This window comes from Triticum urartu, chromosome 6A, assembly GCF_056163025.1.
Source record: "Triticum urartu cultivar PI428250 chromosome 6A, HENAU_Tu73, whole genome shotgun sequence".
Lineage (NCBI taxonomy): Eukaryota > Viridiplantae > Streptophyta > Magnoliopsida > Poales > Poaceae > Triticum > Triticum urartu.
Window position 1 is genome coordinate 88,311,382 of NC_141878.1, and position 24,431 is coordinate 88,335,812.

Consider the following 24,431-nt stretch of genomic DNA (forward strand, 5'->3'; position numbering starts at 1 on the left):
TGTGAATCGACGTCGATCAATGTCATTACATCAGAGACCTGGATGCTGTATCCAGTTCGGTGCTTGCTGTAAGACATGATCTAGACATCTATTCTTCCTCGCGTGCCTATGACCGAACTCTTCTGAACCGTTCCTGCACCTTGCGCCCCATGGTCGCGCATGGCTGCTATTGCTATATATACACATAGACATTATCATATGCACATACAAGACACTCCTCTCGAATCAGGCATGGATATGAGAACTTTCTCCTGTGCCCTGCTGCTGGCGACGCTGATGCCCCTTTCGGCGAAAGCGTCTAGCAAAGTAAGATCATGCTCCTCTTGCACAATACTTCATTTAATTTGCTTCTTTTAGCGATGACACCATCGTGTTGTTATGAGAACATTCTGCCTCAAATTTACAGCTCTACATTGTGTATTTGGGGGAGAAGGAACACGATGACCCGTCTATGGTCACCGCGTCGCACCATGACATGCTAACCTCTGTTTTTGGGAGGTACAGTACTAGCTAGCTATAGTTGTTCCTGATTACATCTTTTAGTATACATCATGTGACTTGCTCACCTTTTCGTTGTTAGTGGGTGACTCACATTTCTTTACTCTTACTGGCAAAAGCAAGGATGAAGCCAAGAAGTCGATGGTTTACAGTTACAAGCATGGATTTTCGGGATTCGCAGCAACACTCACTGAGACGCAAGCTGAGACACTTGCAGGTAATATTCGTTTCCAAGATATGGCATTAGCATGTTTTCTTCAAGAACTCTTTCAAGATGTTTTCATTAACCTCTTGTGAAGTAAGAGGGGCTTTCATTTTTAACAGTCCATTGATCAAGAGTAGCTTATGGTAAGTTTAGCTTAAACTGTTGAAAAGGATAGGTTTGGGTGAGGTTTTTTGGCACTCAGGATCACATGATCTTTTTTAGGATCGGAGCGTCTTTGAAACATGGATGATCGACTGAAACTAATCATGTTCCGAGTGTAGAATTCCCTGAAGTTGTCCGCGTGAAGCTTAACACTTATCACAAACCGCACACAACTCAGAGTTGGGACTTTCTCGGCCTTGACTACGATGGACCACAACAACAACAACCACAACAACAGGAAGGCCTTCTGCAAAGAGCAAAGTACGGAGAAAACATCATCATCGGGGTGATTGATTCAGGTTTGCAATTACATTTATAAGTTTAATCGCCATCCACACATCCAAAACCGAGAAACCCAAAGTAGAGGATGGAGTACATCATCAATTGATCACATGCTTATGGAACAGGCATATGGCCTGAATCACGAAGCTTTGATGACACCGGATATAGCCCTGTGCCGGCACGGTGGAGAGGCGTGTGCCAGATTGGGCATGCGTGGAATGCCACGAGTTGCAACAGGAAGATCATCGGGGCCCGATGGTACAGTGGTGGCATCAGCGCTGACGTGCTTAAGATGGACTACAGTTCCCCTAGGGACCTCACTGGCCATGGCACGCATGTAGCCTCAACGATTGCCGGTAGCCAGGTGTGGAATGTGAGCCACAGAGGGGGTGGCCTTGGTGTCGGTATCGCCCGCGGTGGAGCACCACGGTCTAGATTGGCTATATACAAGGTATGTTGGATTGACGGGAGTTGCCCTGAGGCAGCGATCCTTGCGGCCATCGATGATGCCATAAAGGATGGCGTGGACGTCTTGTCGCTTTCACTAGGAGGCAGTCCTGGCGAGGAGATCTTTCAGACATTGCATGCTGTATTGCAAGGGATCCCCGTTGTGTTTGCGGGCGGGAATGAAGGCCCCGTGCCACAAATGGTGCTGAATGCCGTGCCATGGGTCATGACGGTGGCTGCTAGCACAATAGACAGGTCATTCCCAACCCAAGTGACGCTCGGGAACAATGAAAAGTTGGTGGTACGTACAAACAAATCTTAAATCCTCGAGTAATTCTTATGTTATTCGATATGGTATTTTTTATCATTTGATTTTGTCTGAAAAGGAATATTAATCACATTTATAAGCATTTGGTTCAACATCCAAGGAATCCAAGTTTCAAAGTATCACGCCATGTATAACATACAGACAAAAGTTGAACTATTATTTCAGGTTGTGCAGATTTGAATAGTGTAGTAAATCATCTTCAAAGTTTACAATTTCAAATATCTCGAACAACCGAATTGCTAACAAAAATGCAATTACCAAATTGTAGAAGAAACCTGCATTAATATGATAGATCAAATTGGTGTTGCCCTCCAGTGTTCACGAACTTACATGCATTGTTTTGCCACATGAACGTGACTCTTTCCTCAACAAAACAACTTGACTCTTCCGAGATGCATGCAAAAAGGAAAATGGAGCTAGGGGGCGGAGCCGGATAATGGAGATAGCCGTCATACCATAGAAGGCATATTCACGTAGCATAGTAAATATCATAGTGTCTAGATAGTCTAAATATGCCGGTTGTTCGAAAATATGAATGAAAACTATTGTCTATTAATTTAGAGTTGGTTCTACGATCACCACTATCAAAGGATGATTTATTTAGACCTTAACCAGGCTTTCTTCTTCATCATCTCTACACAACCACAGGTGAACAATCGAAAATTTTCTAATTAGTTTTTGATGTATACCCTCGACGCCTTCTCGCTTCTAATTACTCTCTACACACAAGTTAATCTAATATTGGGAGAGTTGCCAAGGACTAGCCAAAACATAATCAGAATTCCATATGAGTATGTAGACTATCATTTCTTCCTTACCCTGTGACTGCACCCTTGCTGCTATGGGTCAGCACCCATGCATGATGGAAACTAAGGGGGTGTTCGGATTCCCTCCGCTCCGGACTCAGGTCCGCAGAGCTGGCGGAACTGCGGGCTAAAACAGTGGAGTTGAAAAATAGGCACTCTGCAGATCCTGTAATTCTGCGGAGTCGGTGGAGAGCCGAACAGGCCCTAACAATCCATCCTTGGATCGAACCAACAACAGGTATATTTAGCGCCACCATGAAGCTTTCCATAATTTTTATTCCCTCCATTTTTAAATATAAGACCTTTTAGATATTCCAATGCAAACTACATATGAAGCAAAATGAATGAATCTACACTCTAAAATGCGTCTATATACATCTGTGTGTAGTCCATAGTGAAATCTTTAAAAGGCCTTATATTTAGAAACGGGGGGATAGAATACAGAAGGAATGGTTCCTTATAGAGTTTGACAATTTGACTTGGAGCTGAGTTTGACCTTAATCATGCAAAGATAAGAATTTACTCCCCGTGGCGTGCCTTATACTTCCTCTGTATCTTCTTACTTTGCATATTAGGTTTGTCTTAATTCAAACTTACTCCCTCCGTCCCGACGTTTTTTGACACTTCACTAGTGTCAAAAAGCGTCTTACATTATGGGACAAAGGGAGTAGTAAAGTTTGACCAAATTTATATTTAAAAATGCCAACATCTACAATATCAATTAAAAAGGCAGTACCTCCCCCCCCCCCCCTCCCCTAGTTTGTTCCACAGAATTAAATTGAATCATATCTACTCTCTCCGTTCCAAAATATGTGTCGTGATTTTAGTTGACACTTATTTTGGAACGAAGGAAGTACTATAGAACTGCCCTTTTAATGTCCTCAATGCGTACGGCTTGGCCCAAATTGTGAATCTGATCATTGTACATGATCGCCTAGGCAGACACATATAAGATTTTTTTTTGTTGGCACATATAAGATGTTGTAGACACAATATGCACGTACTTGATGTGAGGTTGTAGGGCCGAGGTTATGGACTAGAGGGGGTGAATAATCCTATCAAAAATTACTACTCCAAATTTTAGTTTTTTCTAAAATAAGGTTGAAACTTGTGGCATCTACATCATTGTGATGCATACAATCAGCTTTATTAAGCTTGATGCAACACAATGAGGACAAAGTCATCAACAAATGGAGTACAGAACATAGATAGCTACCGCAGAACCATTACAAGATATAAATATAACAACTTTGACTAAGTCGAATTCTTCTGCCGCGACGCCTTCAAGAAGGCTAAACACCCTCACACTGGCGTCACCACGTTTGGCCGGAAACGGCCAAGACAAAAAAAAAAATTTATCCTTGTTATCACAACCAACCACTACAGGTCATCAGATCAGTAAGGAGACAACGCCTTGAAGAAGATAACAACACAAGATTGTCGCTACAGTGCCCGATCAATAAAGGCTAGAACATGACTTTTTTACCCTGCACATGAAGCAGTGTTCCAGTTATCATCTTGATGTGGGATCTTAAGAAAGTCACAGTAGCCAAATATGATTGAAAACTATATGATGCTTTCTGATGTTCAGATAGTCGGTGGCCACAGTGGCTTGATACCACCGGGGGCAAAGCCTCACTCTTGGTTGATCCTACACAAAGAAGGCAATTATGGAGCATGCACAAACTCTGGATTGCTTTACACCTTGAAGGTTCTCATGTACTCCTAACAGTTTAGGAGGTTCACACCCTCCAAGGATAACAAGTAATGCAAAGTCGCTTTGAGGAAGTCTCCAAGAGATGTCTGATCGACTCTCTCTCTCTCTCTCTCTCTCTCTCTCTCTCTCTCTCTCTCTCTCTCTCTCTCTCTCTCTCTCTCTCTCGCGCGCGCACGCGCGCACAGATAAGCTTGAAGTAAAGAGGTATGTAGCACAAGAAACGGAGGAGTTTGTCCATTGTACTCTCAGAGTTTTTGCTCTCTAAGATATTCACTATCACCAAGGATCTCAAGACGTGCTATCTAACACATGGGGGGGGGGGGGGGGGGGGGGGTATGGTGAAAGCAGATTCGACTGATGCACGATTAAAAGCAACTATCTCAGAAGTCATGGATGGTTTTTTGGTACTTGAAGACTTGTTCAAAATTTGAATGTTCAGTTGGGAAGACAAAGTAAGCCTTTCAAAGATCCAATTACACATAGACACATACACAAAGGGAGTTCATTTCTGCTAGTAAGAGAACTTACTCAGAGGGAGATAATGATTCTCCGAGGTACCAAGGTCAACAAAGAAAATCTCACAATTGAATCAGTGCAAAAACAACTAAGTCTCAACTCGGAGGTATGTGATAGAATTTTTCTCGTGAATACTGGTCCTATTCTGAGACACTGGGCTAAAACAAATCGAGAGGTGCTCGGAAGTGCGTAAAAGAGTTAGTCTCAAATGTACCAGAGCTAATAGAGATGGTCTGGACTAAAATAGAGATTGGTGGCACCAGAGAAAATCTTTCAATCAACAACAATGAATTTTCCTTCGGAAGCATCGAGATTTCTTATATCGGAAAATGCCATCACACACCATTCATTCGATGCACCCCTTTCTGATGTGTGTCATATCCCACATGCTTTTGCACATGTGTGTGATGAGACCCTAACATCGACAACATAGAGGTGCATCTCTAACCAAATTTATTAGGCAACCTGTATTTTTTCAGTTCCTGTCAAACAAACACCCAAGTTGGCAGATTCCCTAGGAATACATTATTTTTGCACATGCATTCCTATCATATTCCTGTATTTTCCTCATCCTAAGTTTTTAGGATCCTGCAAACCAAAGGAGCCATCATATACTTTAGGTACGACCATCTAAACCATGAATAGTTGGTACATATTCACCCGTGAAAATAATTTTGAACCGGACTAAAGATTTAGACTACAAAATAGGGTAACAAATTCAGGCACGCATTTGTTGAAACAGGCATTACTTGCTTAATAACCAATATGATGTTTACTAATTTACTATATGCATTTTTTGTATGGAATCTGGCGGTGAAAAAGCTTGAAATCTGGTAGACAGTTTGAACTGCATAAGTTTTTTCGTACAACGAGTTTTAATATGGTAATATGATCTTTTATTTTCCTGTGTACCATTGGCAGTTCTGGGTTTTTTTCTACGTGCACCTACCAATATCTGTTTCGTATACAACTAATTAATCAATAATTGGAAGAGATGGTTTGCATGCACATGCCAAGGTTTGAAAGTTCAGTCAATTTAAAATTCAGTTTAACTATTTGAGATGCTTACACTCAAACTGATTTTTAATCAAGAATTAATTATACCTTGCAATAGTTTTATTTGTTATATGTGTATACTTTTTGGCAGTTATTTTCCATAATTACCCCAAGACATGAAAACATCCTACAAAGTCCAATAAAACCTTACAACGTAAACACAATTACATTATGGAAACCATGATCTTGTTTTAATTAATCACCTACTCTTAAAAATAACTACTTGGCCAATTCTACGTGTCTAAAGACAAAGGTGAACTTTTTCGTGTTTTTATTTCGAATGCAGGGGCAATCTCTTCACTACAACGCATCTGTGATCAGCAACGACTTTAAGGCCCTCGTTCATGCGAGGAGGTGATATGAAATAAAGAAGCCACTTGGCACATTTGATTTGTAGTTCCACATTTTGTATAATCACAATTCGTTGATTCTGAATGATACCGAATTTGATACATTTATCCAGTTGTGACATGGAGACACTAGCATCAAGCAATGTCACAGGCAAAATCGTATTGTGCTATGCACCAGAGGAGGCATTTCTCACCTCGCCTCGGGTGGCACTTCGCAATGCCATCAACCGTACCTTGGAGGCCGGTGCTAAGGGCCTCATTTTCGCACAGTACGCCGTCAATAATGTCAACAGTGTGGCCACGTGCCACAACATTATGCCTTGTGTTCTCGTGGATTTTGAGGTAGCACATAGAATTGCTTCATATTGGGATATGACAGGGTGAGCATATGTTGTCAGGTTGATAGGCAAGGTGAACACATGTTGATTTTCTTGTGCAATAATTAACTCATGTCAGTCATGTGCCATGTTAGGAGTCCGGTGGTGAAGGTGTCACCTACCATGAGCGCTGTTGGAAATGAGGTGTTGTCACCGAGGGTCACCTCGTTCTCGTCGAGAGGCCCTAGCCTAGCGTTTTCAGCCATACTCAAGGTATGTATTTCTTCTTAGTTAAAGAAAAATAGGTTGCATTTCGCTATGTACCTAGGCTCTCTAGTTGTTTGAATACTTACGACTTGTATCATGTACATGTTCGAATAGCCTGATATAGCTGCACCGGGAGTCAACATCTTGGCAGCAGTGCGTGGCACCTATGTGTTGTTGTCCGGGACGTCCATGGCATGTCCTCATGTCTCAGCGGTCACTGCGCTGCTCAAGTCGGTTCACCCTGACTGGTCACCTGCCATGATCAAATCTGCCATTATCACCACAGGTACAAACATGGCAATATAGTAAAGTTAATATTCTAAGTACCTCGTCACAATATGCATAAGACAGACTCCATCATTACTTAAACTTCTTGCAGCTTCAGTGACTGATCGTTTCGGTATGCCGATCCAAGCTGAGGGGGTGCCAAGAAAACTAGCTGACCCTTTTGATTTTGGCGGCGGCCAGATAGACCCAGACAGGGCCGACGATCCTGGCTTGGTTTATGACGTGGATGCAAAGGAGTACAACAAATTCTTCAATTGCACCCTCGGATTGTTAGACGGCTGCGAGTCCTACCAACTCAATCTCAACCTCCCATCAATCGCCGTGCCAAACCTAAAGGACAATGTCACAGTTTCGCGCACCGTCACCAATGTCGGGCCGGTGGAAGCGACTTATCGAGTGGTTGTTGAGGCTCCCGCAGGGGTAGCCGTGTTGATGGAGCCATCTATTATTAGTTTCACCCAAGGTGGTAGTACACGCGCACCATTCAGGGTGACACTCACGGCGAAGCAGAGAGTTCAGGGCGGGTATAGTTTTGGGAGCATCACATGGTCCGATGGAAGTGCCCACTCAGTGAGAATTCCAGTTGCGGTACGGACTGTGATACAAGACTTCGTCTCAGATACATCATAAATTTATTTGTAACTGGCGTATGCTCCTGTTCCTTCATTCATGTACTTGTCCTGGGAAAAATGTTGCTGAAATGCTAAAACTCTATTTCATACATCATCATTAAGAAATGTTCTACATAAATGCAATATTTATTTCCTTTTAGATTATTCCTTTCATTTATTTTTTCTGCGATGCCAACTGCAGTTCAGTCGAAATCAAGTGACGGAGCACGAACACAGCCTGCCTTCCCGTCCACTTCTCACCTGCCCTGACACTCTATGTTCAGCCATACAAACAGAGAGCTAAAAGGTTAATGACTCTGCCTGTCCTCCAAGGATCAAAATGATATATAGCGTGCGTACCTCACGATTTATACAAACAGCAATTGCATTACATGGTCCAAGGTTCCAATCAGATGAATTAAATCAATCACCAATCGCTCCAGCCACCACTGTCACGGCCCTGTACGGGGCCGCCAGCAAGCACCGACATCCCCAACTGAAGATCATGCAGTTTCGATACCTCAAACGTGGCTTGTTATCGGATCAGCCATTGCACTGCAAAAGGATACCCAAGTTTCTTCAGAAAAGAATCAGACATAACCCTTCGTGCCTCAAGAAGGAACTTGGCTACAAATGGATCTGCAGACTGCAGTGTCTACAAACCGAAAGATGACAGGGTTGTGCATAGGGCTAAATTTGTGTTTTCCACGCAGCTGAAACAGATTCCATTACAGGAACTAGGCAAGCTATGAACTTAACAGCAAAAGAACAAACGTGAAATAACATCAGGATATCAGCAAGAGATATAATGCGGATGCCAATGGTCTTTTACCAGCCGAAGAGGCCCAAAACAACATACAGCCAAGGTACTTCCACACTCATAATCCTAATGGTCAACCCCATAGAGAACTCAAGAGTGCAACATTATGAAGTAGCTTCCCAGACCTTCACCTTCTCACTTCACTGCAAAATTATGAACAGGTAGCTAACACATCCTTGGCACAGTAAAGTAAGCCTGTCGGTGTGAAAACACGGCAGCATAAGTAACCATCATCAACAACCCAAACTAGCGCAGAGTCTCATTGCCTCAGCAAAAGAAGCGATGCGGGCTCAACACACAGAAGGGGTCCTCCACTGACAAGTTGATGGCGTGCTGAAAGCTCCAGCAACTGGTGGCGGGGCAAACAGATATACCACTGCCACTGCTTCCACCTGATGGTGCATTGCCCTTCACTAGCACACCATCACTGTCACCACAGACAATGCCCAGGGTCTTTATCCCCTTCTCCAGTATGTAACTGACGAACAACTGCTCACGGTCCAGGCCTCGGAATCCGTGGAGGACGAACGTCTTAAGATGAGAGAAGCAGTTGGAAGAGCCCATGGGATTCCAGGCCTCAGCACAATCGCCCCGATCAGCTGACCAGGATGGAATGGACTGGAATTGAGTAAAAGACAGTGTCAGTTTCTAGCATATCAATCCTCAATATGCAGTCAAGTACAATTAGAAGTGCAAGAACAGATACCTATATTATCAATCTGGAATGTATAGCAATGAACAGCAAGTACTCCAATAAGCTGACATCCATATTATTATCTTGAACCACAATAGATGAACAAATATAGGGATGAACAGGTATGACGCGGATACTACCATGATGTGGAGCGTCTCGAGGCAAGGAAAGCATCTGAGCAGAGTGTGCAGCATCTTGACCTCCTTGTCGTGCGAAAACTGCACCTTGACAGCCAGTATCTTCAAACTTGGCAGCATGGCGCCATCTTTCATAGTCATCCCAGCCTGCCATTGAGGCAAATTAAACATCAGAAAATGATTTGGTTGCACAATCACGTAACGAATTTAGGTGCAGATCACGAAAGTTGCAAGACACAGTTACCCTGATGACGGTGCCGCCAATCTCGAGCGCGTGGAGCTGGAAGTCCAAGAACCCGAGCACCTCCAGCCTGGACGCATGGACAATCTTGACGGGCCTCCTCCGCTCGGAAAAGCTTTCGAAGAGCAGGCGCTCCAGGCAGGGGGCATTGTCAACAATGATTTTATCAAAGGTGCATACCCATTCCAATACCACACGGAGGCTGCGGGACTTGATGCGGAGGCACGAAGGGTAGTTGTACGAGAGGGCAAAGGAGAGGATCTTCAGTTCAGGGCAGTGTGCGAGCAAGGCGTTGAATTTCTTGTCTTCGACCATGGAGTGGAAAAGGCCGAGCTCGTGCAGGTTTGGGAAGGCGGGCCGGTGAGCGGTGGGAATGTCCGGAAAGTTCCAGATGCCTATGTAGAGGCGGCTGAGGGAGGCACATCTGAGGATATCATCGGGGAGCGGCATGTTGATCGGCCAGGGGCGGTTGAAGAGGATGAGGTCCTGGATCTTCTTGGCGGCGAGGCCGGCGACCAGGCGCTGGAGCGCGTACTCCTGCTCGTAGAAGGAGGTGCGGGTGATGCGCACAGCTCGGATGGAGCCAGGGTGAGCGGCCACGCAGAGCGAGATGCCGCGCACGGCATCGAAGACGCTGTGCCCTTCGGCGGCCCTGAAGTGGCCGTCGTCGACGAGGAGCGGGGTCGCCGCCCACACGCAGCGCCAGCGGGTGGAGAGGACCATGGTGCGTGCGGCTTCCTTGGTGGGGAGGCGGGACATGATGTTGGAGAGCAGGTTGCGCGGGAGGCGGCTGAAGTGGTCCTGGCCGTCACCATCCTGCGCGGGCCCGTTGGCGTCGGCATCCTCCGAGTCAGAGGAGGTGAGGGAGAAGTGGTCGTCATCGGAGTCGTCGGCCTCGGGCGCGGGGACCAAGGGTGGGGGGAGGCAGGAGATGATCAGGGATACGATGCAGACCATGCCGTCCTGCGCGGACGGACCCTCCAGTGCCATGTTGTTGAACTGCTCCTCGATGTCGGCGTAGCTCATAAATTCTCCTCCTCCTCCATGTGCGGCGGCGGCCATGGTGGACGTGGCGGCACCCGGCAGAGACCGGCTAGGGTTTTGTCAGGGTTCTGCGAGGCGAGCAAGACTGAAGAAATGGGACTGGTTATCTAAACCAATTTGCTAATAAGATAGTACTCCATCAAGACAATTTTGCATAGATTCTGCAGGGCCAAAGAAAATCTCAAGTGCAGAAACTTAGATTCTGCAGGGCACAAGAGATTCAGAATCTGCAAGCCGTTCTGCATGGCTAAGGGAAGGGATGACCTGAACTTCTCTTCCCTGAGTGTAGCACATGAACATGCCCAAATCTACATGGCCATCCGGGCCTTTTAAGCTTACCAAAGCGAAAGAAAATATATCCATCTAAGACTACCATTCGCACAGAACAAAAAGCGCACTCCCAATCCTCAGAAGTTCGACTAAGTAAAACATGACACTAGATTTTACTCTGGTAGCAATCTGAAAACATGAAAGAAGGTAAAGAAACAGCAAAAAAAAAAGTGGTTATGTCACAGCAGATACTATGCTAGAGAGAGTCTGAGGTGAGGACGAGTTAACATGGTTCTTTCAGTTTCATGTACCATCTCTTAAGCTGCCACTATTCGACATGCTCAGTGCAGTTTACTGAACAAGATGTTTAATACTACCAATCTGAGAATTAGGACCTTCAAAAAAAATCTGAGAATTAGACATTTAATATAGAAAACTTGGAAGAGATGGTAACACATCCCAAACTCCCCAGCAGAAAAGTTTCTTTCACCAAAATTAAGCTTGGGCATGCATCAATGTAAAATGCTTGCTTCTTTTGAGTACTCCCTCCAATTGTACACACAAAGTAAAAAATACATTTTCCATGCGACTACTATCAAGATTTACAAAATTTTATTTATACCATCCATTATTACAAGTAACAGCCGTGCACATGTTTGTGACCAAGAAAAGATAAGAACAGAGGTACAAAGGAAAGCTGGCCAGGATATAAACTTCACCTCAACAAATGACATGTAGTAGTATATACTTGACCTTGGCATGCACTACTGCTACTAAGATGTATCAAACAGACTAGGCACTTGCTAGGCACTGATGTTTTTTTACAGAGACAAAAAAATGCTAGTTAACTACTTCCTTGAGAGCACATTAGTACAGGCAAAAGAGGCACAGTAGACCCATCAACCTCTTAACTTCTATACCATAGAAAATGAGAGAGAATGATACATACTCAGTTTAGGCTGCTGTTGCATGCTCTCTGCAACAGAACTAGTAGTAGCAACTAAAACAAAGTCAGTAGTAAAAAAAAAAAAGCACGTGTTTAGCATGAGCTGAAAGTAGTTAGTGTTAGTTCCATTCTAGGCGTATTAACAACATTAGCTTATTTCATGTTCAAAGTTGTTTGAGCGGGGATATAATTCAATCTGCCTGATATTTGACATAACAGTCAAAAATTGAAAGCTTCTTAAATAAAACAATTGTAGTGTCCACAACAGCAAACAATCTTTCCAAAGAGACACTGGTACGAACGAGTGTACCATACATATTTAGCTTTTGAAGGACACATTTTTTGAACAAAGTATCCGATAATCCAATATCTAGAACTAATTTAATTATGGCCCTTAAAGATGGAACAGTACAGCAACGCTTATTTGCACCACAGGTTAACATTAGAACATGGAGTAGCTTCTATCAATAATAGACAGTTGCTACATATCGATCGCTAGGTTATCTACCATGGACAGTTCAGTGCACAAAAGACTGAGCACAAAGTTCAATGTAGAAACAGACTAAAGTTTTAACGAAGTAATGAGGTTCAACACAAGTCAAATGACTGACCACTAGATTCATGTGAGGGAGCACACAATTTTAAAATCAGCACAACTGCAAAACCTACACATTGACAGCCACCAGTGAATCACATTGTAAATTCAATGAACTTGCAGTTGAAGAAACCATCAAAAAGATAGATTGGCTGCCTAGCAGTACTTTTTCTTGCAGGTCGTTAGTATCAAAAAGAAAGATTGCAGGTCGCTCCGGCAGCCTAGATGTGAGCGTCGAAGGGAGGAGGAGCAGGGGTAGAAGCTGAGGTCGGGAGGATAGAACTTGGGAGGAGCCCAGGAGCTCATCGGTGTCAGTGCAGCGCCGTGCTCGTGGGAGGTAGCCATGGTGGGAGGAGGCAAGAAAACCTAGGGGAAAGGAGGGGAGGGGAGGGGAGAGGAAGAATCACCTGGGGGAGAACGGCAGGCAGCCGTAGGAGGACGCCGGCGTCGAGGAGGCGGCGGGCGGCGGCGGCGCGTTCTTGCTCCGTCTCTTGCTTCCCCGAGCCCTTCCTCGACGGGCCCTCCTAAACGCGCACCCACACCGCTCCTCCAGCACGCGATTTTGGACAAGCCCATGTGCGAGCTGGGTGCCCCTATTTTTTTTTTCATTTCTTCTTGTTTTTTCCTGCTTTTGTTTTTCCTTCTTTAAAAAATTATTAGGGATTGCAAAAAAATTCACAAATTTAGACAAAATTTCATATATTTCAACATAATGTTCCAAATTTCAGAAAATTTCACAAATTAAAAAAAATAGGTTTCAGAAAACGAAATATGTAAGTGGCAACCAGTGGCAGATTGCACCGTCAGTTCCAGCCGCCCTCCCGATCTCCTTCATTTCCCGCACGTCCTCGCGATATCCTTCCTTTCCCACACGTTCTCCCGATCTCCTTCCTTTCCTCATGATCTCCTTTCTTACCTCCCGGTCTCCTTCATTTCCCGCACGTCCTCGCGATCTCCTTCCTTTCCCGCACGTCCTCCCGATCTCCTTCCTTTCCCCGTGATCTCCTTCCTTACCTCCCGATCTCCTTCCTTTCCCGCACGTTCTCCCGATCTCCTTCCTTTCCTCCTGATCTCCTTCCTTTCCCGCCCTCCTGATTTCCTTCCTTTCAATCATCAGTTACGACCCCACGCGCCTTTCCGATTTTGGGCAAGGGAGCTAACCACCTCGCCTATGACACTCATTGTTGAACAAGCTAAGAAAAATATTGTTTTTGACATGTTTTGCCTTTAATATTTTAGCACTGAAAAACTTTTGTTTCACCTATCAAACCTGGCACATAAACTTTTCCCGTGGTAAATTCTCCATCACCACCATGATAAATGACACACCACCAACATGATAACTTTTGTATACTACGCAGTACATTATGTGTAAGTAGCATGGTCATAAGCATTGAAGATGTGATAACTTTGGTGAAAGCATCATGGTAACTTTGATCATTGGGAAGAAATTTGTTGAACCCCGGCCCCTAGTAATTTCTGTAAATAGCACGATAACATTCATGCCATAGACCTGATAATTTAGATACAAGCATCATGGTAACTTTAACCATTGGGGAAGAAAAATGTGAAAAAATACCAGATAATTTATGTGTAAATAGATGGTAATATACGCAGCGCACATCTGATAACTGAGGTAGAAACACCATGGTAACTTTGACCATAGGGAAGATTTTTTTAAAGATACTCCGGTATCTTCTATGTAAATAGCACGGTACTATACCTCCCTCCCTGGTATTTTTATGTGTAAATAGAAGGAAAACATATGCACCGCGATAACTAAACACCATGACAAGTTTTTGACTCGTGGGGGGAGGGATTTTGCTGAAACATACCCCTGATAAATTGTGTAAATAGCATGATATTTTAAGCACTGCCTGCTTGATAGGTTACCTAGAATCACCATGATAACCTTTTGTCCCGGGAAAAGTTGTTCAAAACATTCCCGATAATTTTTGTGTGAATAACATGATAATATAAGCACCGCATAACCGATAACTTACAATATAAACATGATGGTAACTTTTTACCAAAGGAAAACAAGTTGTTAAAAACATACACTCGCCTCACGGGGCCTCTTAGATGAACACAACACATGATGTGCCACGGAAAAGCCACACAATGTTTAGTGTCATGAGAGGCACACGTGCTCGTGGGTTGGCCTGGAAAAATGGCCCACTTTGACCCACTATAGGCGTGATAAGTTACGCAAAAACATCGTGGTAATTTTGACCTATAGAAAAAGTTACCAAAACACACCCAGGTTTCTAGGTATAAGTATCATGATAATTTACGAACTGTAGACCCGGTAACTCATGTACAATCCCCCATGGTAACTTTGACCAGGGGCGAGGTTGATGTACACATACCCTGATAACTTATGTGTAAGTACCACGGTATTTTACACATCAAAGACCTTATAACTTGTGTACAAAACACAGTGATAACTTTGAAAGGGGTGTAGTTGTTGAAACATAGTACCTAGTAAGTTCTATGTAAATAGCATGGTAACTTACACAACACAGGCCTGATAACTTGCATGCGAATACTATGGTAACTTTGTCCTGAGTGGAAATTGTGGTAATTTTCTGTAACTTTTTTGTAGTAACACAATTGTAAAAAAAGGGGGGGGTCAAAACGATTAGTTTCTTTAGTTTGAGCAACAAATACCTAAGGGTGAGTTGGTTGTGGTGGCGCACTTTTGTGCCAAGGAGGTGTGGGTTCGAATCCCACATGCGCAATATTTTTTTATCATATGGTAAACATGAAGAAGTGGCAGTTTTCTCGGGGGTGGGCGCGCGAGATGTGCGGGAGAAGCAGGTTTCTCGGGCGAGCCTGCGGGGTCGTTCGGAAGAAGGTGGGGTCGAAGGAAGGGGGATCGTGTGATACTTTAAAGTGAAAGAAGTAGAGGTGTGACAGTTTTGCTTGTATGGCACACATGTGCCAAATATCACAGTCCTTCAAAAAATGTTCAAGAATTTGAAATATGCGCAACGGCGGCGAACGAAGGCTAGGGTTTTGTCAGGGCTCTGCGAGTGCGAGGAGAGCAAGCCAGGAATGGGGAATTGGGGACAGTTGTTGGCAGCAAGTGGCCAAGTGGGTGGTGTACGCGGCCCAGAAGGCTGGGCGTTCATTTATATCGAACCGTGCGGTCCAGTTCTTGGGATTTTGAACAAATTCAGTGTTTGAGAAAAGCAAGCACACTTCTTTTATAAAAAAACACCTCATATATTAATTAATCAACAAAGCTATTACAATCGTTCATTATAAAATTCACCATGCCGGGCGAAACATCGTTAACTAGGATGCCATCCGATCTATTAACAAATCTAAACTTAGCAATCATATGGGCGACCAGAATGACCGAGCGATTGATCTTGGAAATCTTAAGATTAGATATAAGCTAGGAGATACACATCGCTTCCTTTTTCAAATCCATTAATGATGACCTGTCAAAATTTTTATTTGCAAAGGTCACAACCACAAACGCACAGTCAGTCTTTAAAATTATGAAATTTTGAAGAGTGATACTTATATAAAGACCCGCAGGTCAAGCCCGGAGCTCCGCCTCCTCCATGCTTTCACAAAGCCTAATGAAATCCCAGGAGGAGGTGATGACCCTCCCAGATGAGTCCCTGGCCACCATCCCCGCACTCGTCACATTAATACTCTCCACAAAGCTTGCATCGACGTTGATCTTTATATAATTCGAAAGAGGAGGCTGCTATATCACCTAAGCTTTCGAAGGATTAGGGGCAGTACTTAATCCTGCCACCAGACTTTTACCTTTATTTTTGAGTCCACCTCTAGATAGGAATGACAAGCAACAAATGATGACCAATAATTATGTACAAAGCTTGCAGAGGCTGAGACAAATTCCCTTCCCTTACCAAAAATCAGGTCTTCAGAAAATGAATATAATTTGGTCACGCATAGTAGAGCTTAATTGATCCAAAAGAATAAGAAACCAATCAGCCTCGGTATACCTAAAAGCCTCCTCCGCAGGCAAACCCCAAATATCCCTCACGGCCATGCACAACGCATATACCTTTGGCCACATGACTAACACATGAAAGGTACTTTCATCTTTCACTCCACATATAGAACAGGTCGAAGAATGGTTTGGTGGTGTAAAATTTTGTTTACCTGGACAGCCAAGCTATCGGTAGCGACATGCCATGCAAAATTACGAATTTTCTGAGGAACATTGGCCTTTCAAATAATATCTCAATTTTTCCTCTCTCGCAACATTGCACCATTATATTGGCCCTCGCCATATTTGCGGTCCTTTAGACAAGCGCAAGCGTCAAGCTTGTACGCTTGCGCTTTTAACCGAGAACATCACATTCTTCTCAAAATGCCAGGCAACAAAATCACCTTACCCAAGTGACTGAAACCGCAAACTTAAGATCTCCTCCGCATCATGTGGATAAAACATATGCCTAATCAAATTCTCATCCCATCTCCTTGGTCCACTCAAAATCGGGTCAGCTACCCATTTGATCTTGGTCCTATTCTTCTTTGCGGTTACTTTAAGGCCTGAGGCTCTTGGAAGCCAGTTGTCTCTCCGAATATTAATATTAGACCCATCACACACTCTCCAAATAACAACAGATTTAAACAGATCCAATCCATGTAAGATATCCTGCCAAGTGAGCGATGCCGACTTGGGAAAAAGTTGTGTCAAGAATATGCCCATGGGGTAATATTTTTCCATCATCATCTTTGCGCATAAGGAATCTGGGTTAACCACCAATCTCCAAGCCTGCTTAGCCAAAAGAGCTTGGTTAAATAATCTTAGATCACCAAAACCCATACCCCCTCACCTTTGGGCCTAGTCAATTTATCCCAAGCCAACCAGTTAGTTTTCCTCCTATCCTCCTCGTCGCCCCACAAAAAAATCCTCATAATTTGAGATAGATCCTCACAAAGCGATGAAGGGAATTTAAATATACCCATGGCATAGTCCGGAAGAGCCTGGAGAACTGATTTGATCAAAGTTTCCTTCGCCCCACTAGACGCATATTTTTCTACCCAATCCGATAAAATTTTAAGAGCCTTTTCTTTAGTAGATTGGAATTTACCTGCCATCATTCTACCTTGTGACACCGGAAGCCCAAGATATTTATCCTCAAAACCATCAGCAGTAATGCACAATATTACCATGGCATCCACTTGATCTTCCATGCTACACTTCTTCCCGAACATAATAGAGCATTTATCTGCGCTCAGAAGCTGACCAATCCCCTTCTGAACTTAATGGACTGTCAGATAAACAATGTGCGCATGCACACAAGAAGTAGATCCCATGAGTAGAAGAATCAGACCTTACTAGTAAGAACCATCACGTGAACTCATTAACAGCTCACAAGCTTATCAAGAATCCTCAATCATAGAAAGAGAAGAATATGCTACCGTGATGCAATGCTTTTCTTTTTTAGTTCAGTTGATGATGCGAGCAAATAGGTGGTAGGAGATCAAAGGGAAGATATATCTATCAATTGCGACCGACCACCGTTGCCCGCTAGGGTGCAGAGAACGAGAGGTGGTGCACTGGCAGCCAGGGTTAGATGTCGGGTGGATAATCAGATTGGAGGTAGAAGCATAGATATGCTAGTAGAATAGACCACTGATGACCCACAAGTATAGGGGATCTATCGCAGTCCTTTCGATAAGTAAGAGTGTCGAACCCAACGAGGAGCAGAAGGAAATGATAAGCGGTTTTCAGCAAGGTATTCTCTGCAAGCACTGAAATTATAGGTAATAGATAGTTTTGTGATATGATAATTTGTAACGAGCAACAAGTAACAAAAGTAAATAAAGTGCAGCAAGGTTGCCCAATCATTTTTGTAGCAAAGGACAAGCCTGGACAAACTCTTATATAGAAGAAAGCGCTCCCGAGGACACATGGGAATTATCGTCAAGCTAGTTTTCATCACGTTCATATGATTCGCATTCGGTACTTTGATAATTTGATATGTGGGTGGACCGGTGCTTGGGTGCTGTCCTTACTTGGACAAGCATCCCACTTATGATTAACTCCTATTGCAAGCATCCGCAACTACTAAGGTAAACCTAACCATAGCATGAAACATATGGATCCAAATCATCCCCTTACGAAGCAACGCATAAACTAGGGTTTAAGCTTCTGTCACTCTAGCAACCCATCATCTACTTATTACTTCCCAATGCCTTCCTCTAGGCCCAAGTAATGGTGAAGTGTCATGTAGTTGACGTTCACATAACACCACTAGAGGAGAGACAACATACATCTCATCAAAACATCGAACGAATACCAAATTCACATGACTACTAATAGCAAGACTTCTCCCATGTCCCCAGGAACAAACGTAACTACTCACAAAGCATATTCATGTTCATAATTAGAGGAGTATTAATGTGCATATAGGATCTGAACATATGATCTTCCACCAAATAAACTGACTAGCATCAACTACAAGGAGTAATCAACACTACTAGCAACCTACAGGTACCAATCCCAGACTTAGAGACAAGAATTGGATACAAGAGATGAACTAGGGTTTGAGAGGAGATGGTGCTGGTGAAGATGTGATGGAGATTGTGAAGGAAATATGCCCTAGAGGCAATAATAAAGTTATTATTTATTTCCTTATAATCATGATAAATGTTTATTATTCATGCTAGAATTGTATTAACCGGAAACATAATACATGTGTGAATACATAGACAAACAAAGTGTCACTAGTATGCCTCTACTAGACTAGCTCGTTAATCAAAGATGGTTATGTTTCCTAACCATGAACAATGAGTTGTTATTTGATTAACGGGATCACATCATTGAGAGAATGATCTGATTGACATGACCCATTCCATTAGCTTAGCACCCGATCGTTTAGTATGTTGCTATTGCTTTCTTCATGACTTATACATGTTCCTATAACTATGAGATTATGCAACTCCCGTTTACCGGAGGAACACTTTAGGTACTACCAAACGTCACAACGTAACTGGGTGATTATAAAGGAGTACTACAGGTGTCTCCAAAGGTACATGTTGGGTTGGCGTATTTCGAGATTAGGTTTTGTCACTCCGATTGTCGGAGAGGTATCTCTGGGCCCTCTCGGTAATGCACATCACTTAAGCCTTGCAAGCATTGCAACTAAATGAGTTAGTTGCGGGATGATGTATTACAGAACGAGTAAAGAGACTTGCCGGTAATGAGATTGAACTAGGTATTGGAATACCGATGATCGAATCTCGGGCAAGTAACATACCAATGACAAAGGGAACAACGTATGTTGTTATGCGGTCTGACCGATAAAGATCTTCGTAGAATATGTAGGAGCCAATATGGGCATCCAGGTCCCGCTATTGGTTATTGACCGGAGACGTGTCTCGGTCATGTCTACATTGTTCTCGAACCCGTAGGGTCCGCACGCTTAAGGTTACGATGACAGTTATATTATGAGTTTATGCATTTTGATGTACCGAAGGTTGTTCGGAGTCCCGGATGTGATCATGGACATGACGAGGAGTCTCGAAATGGTTGAGACATAAAGATTGATATATTGGAAGCCTATGTTTGGATATCGAAAGTGTTCCGGGTGAAATCGGGATTTTACCGGAGTACCGGGAGGTTACCGGAACCCCCCGGGAGCTAAATGGGCCATGATGGGCCTTGGTGGAAAAGAGAAGAGGCAGCCCTACATGGGCCGCGTGCCCCTCCCCTCCCTTGGTCCGAATTGGACAAGGAGAGGGGGCGGGCCCCTCTCTCTCTTTTCCCCCCTCCACAAGTCCTATTCCAACTAGGATTGGGGGGGAATCCTACTCCCAGAGGGAGTAGGACTCTCCTGGCGCGCCCTATGTGGCCGGCCAGCCTCTCCCCCTTTGGTCCTTTATATACTGAGGCAGAGGCACCCTAGAGACACACAAGTTGATCCACATGATCTTTTCCTTAGCCGTGTGCGGCGCCCCCAGCCACCATAGTCCTCAATAATATAGTAGCGGAGTTTAGGCGAAGCCCTGCTGCTGTAGTGCATCAAGATCGTCACCACGCCGTCGTGCTGACGGAACTCTTCCCCGACACTTTGCTGGATCGGAGTCCGGGGATCGTCATCGAGCTGAACGTGTGCTAGAACTCGGAGGTGCCGTAGTTTCGGTGCTTGATCGGTCGGATCGTGAAGACGTACGACTACATCAATCAAACGCTTCTGTTGTCGATCTACTAGGTATGTAGATCACACTCTCCCCCTCTCGTTGCTATGCATCACATGATCTTGCGTGTGCGTAGGAAATTTTTTGAAATTACTACGAAACCCAACAGTGGCATCCGAGCCTAGGTTTTATATGTTGATGTTATATGCACGAGTAGAACACAAGTGAGTTGTGGGCGATATAAGTCATACTGCCTACCAGCATGTCATACTTTGGTTCGGCGGTATTGTTGGATGAAGCGGCCCAGACCGACATTACGCGTACGCTTACGCGAGACCGGTTCTCCCGACGTGCTTTGCACAGTGGTGGCTTGTGGGTGACAGTTTCTCCAACTTTAGTTGAACCAAGTGTGGCTACGCCCGGTCCTTGCGAAGGTTAAAACGGAGTCAAATTGACAAACTATCGTTGTGGTTTTGATGCGTAGGTGAGATTGGTTCTTACTTAAGCCCGTAGCAGCCACGTAAAACTTGCAACAACAAAGTAGAGGACGTCTAACTTGTTTTTGCAGGGCATGTTGTGATGTGATATGGTCAAGACATGATGCTGAATTTTATTGTATGAGATGATCATGTTTTGTAACCGAGTTATCGGCAACCGGCAGGAGCCATATGGTTGTTGCTTTATTGTATGCAATGCAAACACGATGTAATGCTTTACTTTATCACTAAACGGTAGCGATAGTCGTAGAAGCACAAGCTTGGCGAGACGACAACGATGCTACGATGGAGATCAAGGTGTCACGCCGGTGACGATGGTGATCACGACGGTGCTTCGGAGATGGAGATCACAAGCACAAGCTGATGATGGCCATATCATATCACTTATATTGATTGCATGTGATGTTTATCTTTTATGCATCTTATCTTGCTTTGATTGACGGTAGCATTATAAGATGATCTATCACTAAATTATCAAGAAGTGTTCTCCCTGAGTATGCACCGTTGCGAAAGTTCTTCGTGCTGAGACACCACGTGATGATCGGGTGTGATAGGTTCTACGTTCAAATACAACAGGTGCAAAACAGTTGCACACGCGGAATACTCAGGTTATACTTGACGAGCCAAGCATATACAGATATGGCCTCGGAACACGGAGACCGAAAGGTCGAGCGTGAATCATATAGTAGATATGATCAACATAACGATGTTCACCATTGAAAACTACTCCATCTCACGTGATGATCGGTTATGGTTTAGTTGATTTGGATCACATGATCACTTAGAAGATTAGAGGGATGTCTATCTAAGTGGGAGTTCTTTAAGTAATTTGATTAATTGAACTTAAATTTATCATGAACTTAGTACCTGATAGTATCTTGCTTATGTATGTTTGATTGTAGATAGATGGCTCGTGCTGTTGTTCCGTTAAATTTTAATGCGTTCCTTGAGAAAGCAAAGTTGAAAGATGATGGTAGCAATTACACAGACTGGGTCCGTAACTTGAGGATTATCCTCATTGCTGCACAGAAGAATTACGTCCTGGAAGTACCGCTGGGTGCCAGGCCTGCTGCACGAGCAACGCCGGATGTTAAGAACGTCTGGCAGAGCAAAGCTGATGACTACTCGATAGTTCAGTGTGCCATGCTTTACGGCTTAGAATCGGGACTTCAACGACGTTTTGAACATCATGGAGCATATGAGATGTTCCAGGAGTTGAAGTTAATATTTCAAGCAAATGCCCGGATTGAGAGATATGAAGTCTCCAATAAGTTCTATAGCTGCAAGATGGAAGAGAACAGTTCTGTCAGTGAGCATATACTCAAAATGTCTGGGTATAATAATCACTTGATTCAATTGGGAGTTAATCTTCCAGATGATTGCGTCATTGACAGAATTCTCCAATCATTGCCACCAAGCTACAAGAGCTTCGTGATGAACTATAATATGCAAGGGATGAATAAGACTATTCCCGAGCTCTTCGCGATGCTGAAAGCTGCGGAGGTAGAAATCAAGAAGGAGCATCAAGTGTTGATGGTCAACAAGACCACTAGTTTCAAGAAAAAGGGCAAAGGGAAGAAGAAGGGGAACTTCAAAAGGAACGGCAAGCAAGTTGCTACTCAAGAGAAGAAACACAAACCTGGACCTAAGCCTGAAACTGAGTGCTTCTATTGCAAGCAGACTGGTCACTAGAAGCGGAACTGCCCCAAGTATTTGGCGGATAAGAAGGATGGCAAGGTGAACAAAGGTATATGTGATATACATGTTATTGATGTGTACCTTACTAGAGCTCGCAGTAGCACCTGGGTATTTGATACTAGTTCTGTTGCTAATATTTGCAACTCGAAACAGGGACTACGGAATAAACGGGCACTGGCAAAGGACGAGGTGACGATGCGCGTGGGAAACGGTTCCAAAGTCGATGTGATCGCGGTCGGCACGCTACCTCTACATCTACCTTCGGGATTAATATTAGACCTAAATAATTGTTATTTGGTGCCAGCGTTGAGCATGAACATTATATCTGGATCTTGTTTAATGCGAGACGGTTATTCATTTAAATCAGAGAATAATGGTTGTTCTATTTATATGAGTAATATCTTTTATGGTCATGCACCCTTGAAGAGTGGTATATTCTTGTTGAAACTCGATAGTAGTAACACACATATTCATAATGTTGAAGCCAAAAGATGCAGAGTTGATAATGAGAGTGCAACTTATTTGTGGCACTGCCGTTTAGGTCATATCGGTGTAAAGCGCATGAAGGAACTCCATACTGATGGACTTTTGGAACCACTTGATTATGAATCACTTGGTACTTGCGAACCGTGCCTCATGGGCAAGATGACTAAAACGCCGTTCTCCGGTACTATGGAGAGAGCAACAGATTTGTTGGAAATCATACATACAGATGTATGTGGTCCGATGAATATTGAGGCTCGTGGCGGATATCGTTATTTTCTCACCTTCACAGATGATTTAAGCAGATATGGGTATATCTACTTAATGAAACATAAGTCTGAAACATTTGAAAAGTTCAAGGAATTTCAGAGTGAAGTTGAAAATCATTGTAACAAGAAAATAAAGTTTCTACGATCTGATCGTGGAGGAGAATATTTGAGTTACTAGTTTGGTGTACATTTGAAAAATTGTGGAATAGTTTCGCAACTCACGCCACCCGGAACACCTCAGCGTAATGGTGTGTCCGAACGTCGTAATCGTACTTTACTAGATATGGTGCGATCTATGATGTCTCTTACTGATTTACCGCTATCGTTCTGGGGATACGCTCTAGAGACGGCCGCATTCACGTTAAATAGGGCACCATCAAAATCCATTGAGACGACGCCTTATGAACTGTGGTTTGGCAAGAAACCAAAGTTGTCGTTTCTGAAAGTTTGAGGCTGCGATGCTTATGTGAAAAAGCTTCAACCTGATAAGCTCGAACCCAAATCGGAGAAATGTGTCTTCATAGGATATCCAAAGGAAACTATTGGATACACCTTCTATCACAGATCCGAAGGCAAGACTTTTGTTGCTAAATTCGGAAACTTTCTAGAGAAGGAGTTTCTCTCGAAAGAAGTGAGTGGGAGCAAAGTAGAACTTGACGAGGTAACTGTACCTGCTCCCTTATTGGAAAGTAGTACATCACAGAAAACTGTTTCTATGACACCTACACCAGTTAGTGAGGAAGCTAATGAT

The 24,431-nt window shown here is 43.7% G+C and overlaps 2 protein-coding genes across 2 annotated transcripts; one reads left to right on the plus strand and one right to left on the minus strand.

Annotated features, from left to right (window-relative positions):
- Nucleotides 1-74: 74 nt before the first annotated feature.
- On the plus strand, nt 75-8,010 carry LOC125513570 (subtilisin-like protease SBT3.9). Its single transcript, XM_048678701.2, has 10 exons — nt 75-306; nt 407-498; nt 618-715; nt 985-1,164; nt 1,273-1,895; nt 6,304-6,371; nt 6,481-6,747; nt 6,840-6,957; nt 7,066-7,237; nt 7,331-8,010. Exons 1-10 carry the CDS (start codon nt 160-162, stop codon nt 7,867-7,869), a joined length of 2,304 nt encoding a protein of 767 aa, XP_048534658.1. The 5' UTR covers nt 75-159; the 3' UTR covers nt 7,870-8,010.
- Nucleotides 8,011-8,643: 633 nt separating this feature from the next.
- On the minus strand, nt 8,644-13,147 carry LOC125513571 (putative F-box protein At1g67390). The gene is given in 5 exon segments (XM_048678702.2): nt 8,644-8,961; nt 8,963-9,288; nt 9,505-9,648; nt 9,746-12,667; nt 13,005-13,147. Coding segments are annotated over 4 exon segments (1,587 nt in total). The 5' UTR covers nt 10,805-12,667; nt 13,005-13,147; the 3' UTR covers nt 8,644-8,903.
- Between the last annotated feature and the right edge of the window lie 11,284 nt (nt 13,148-24,431).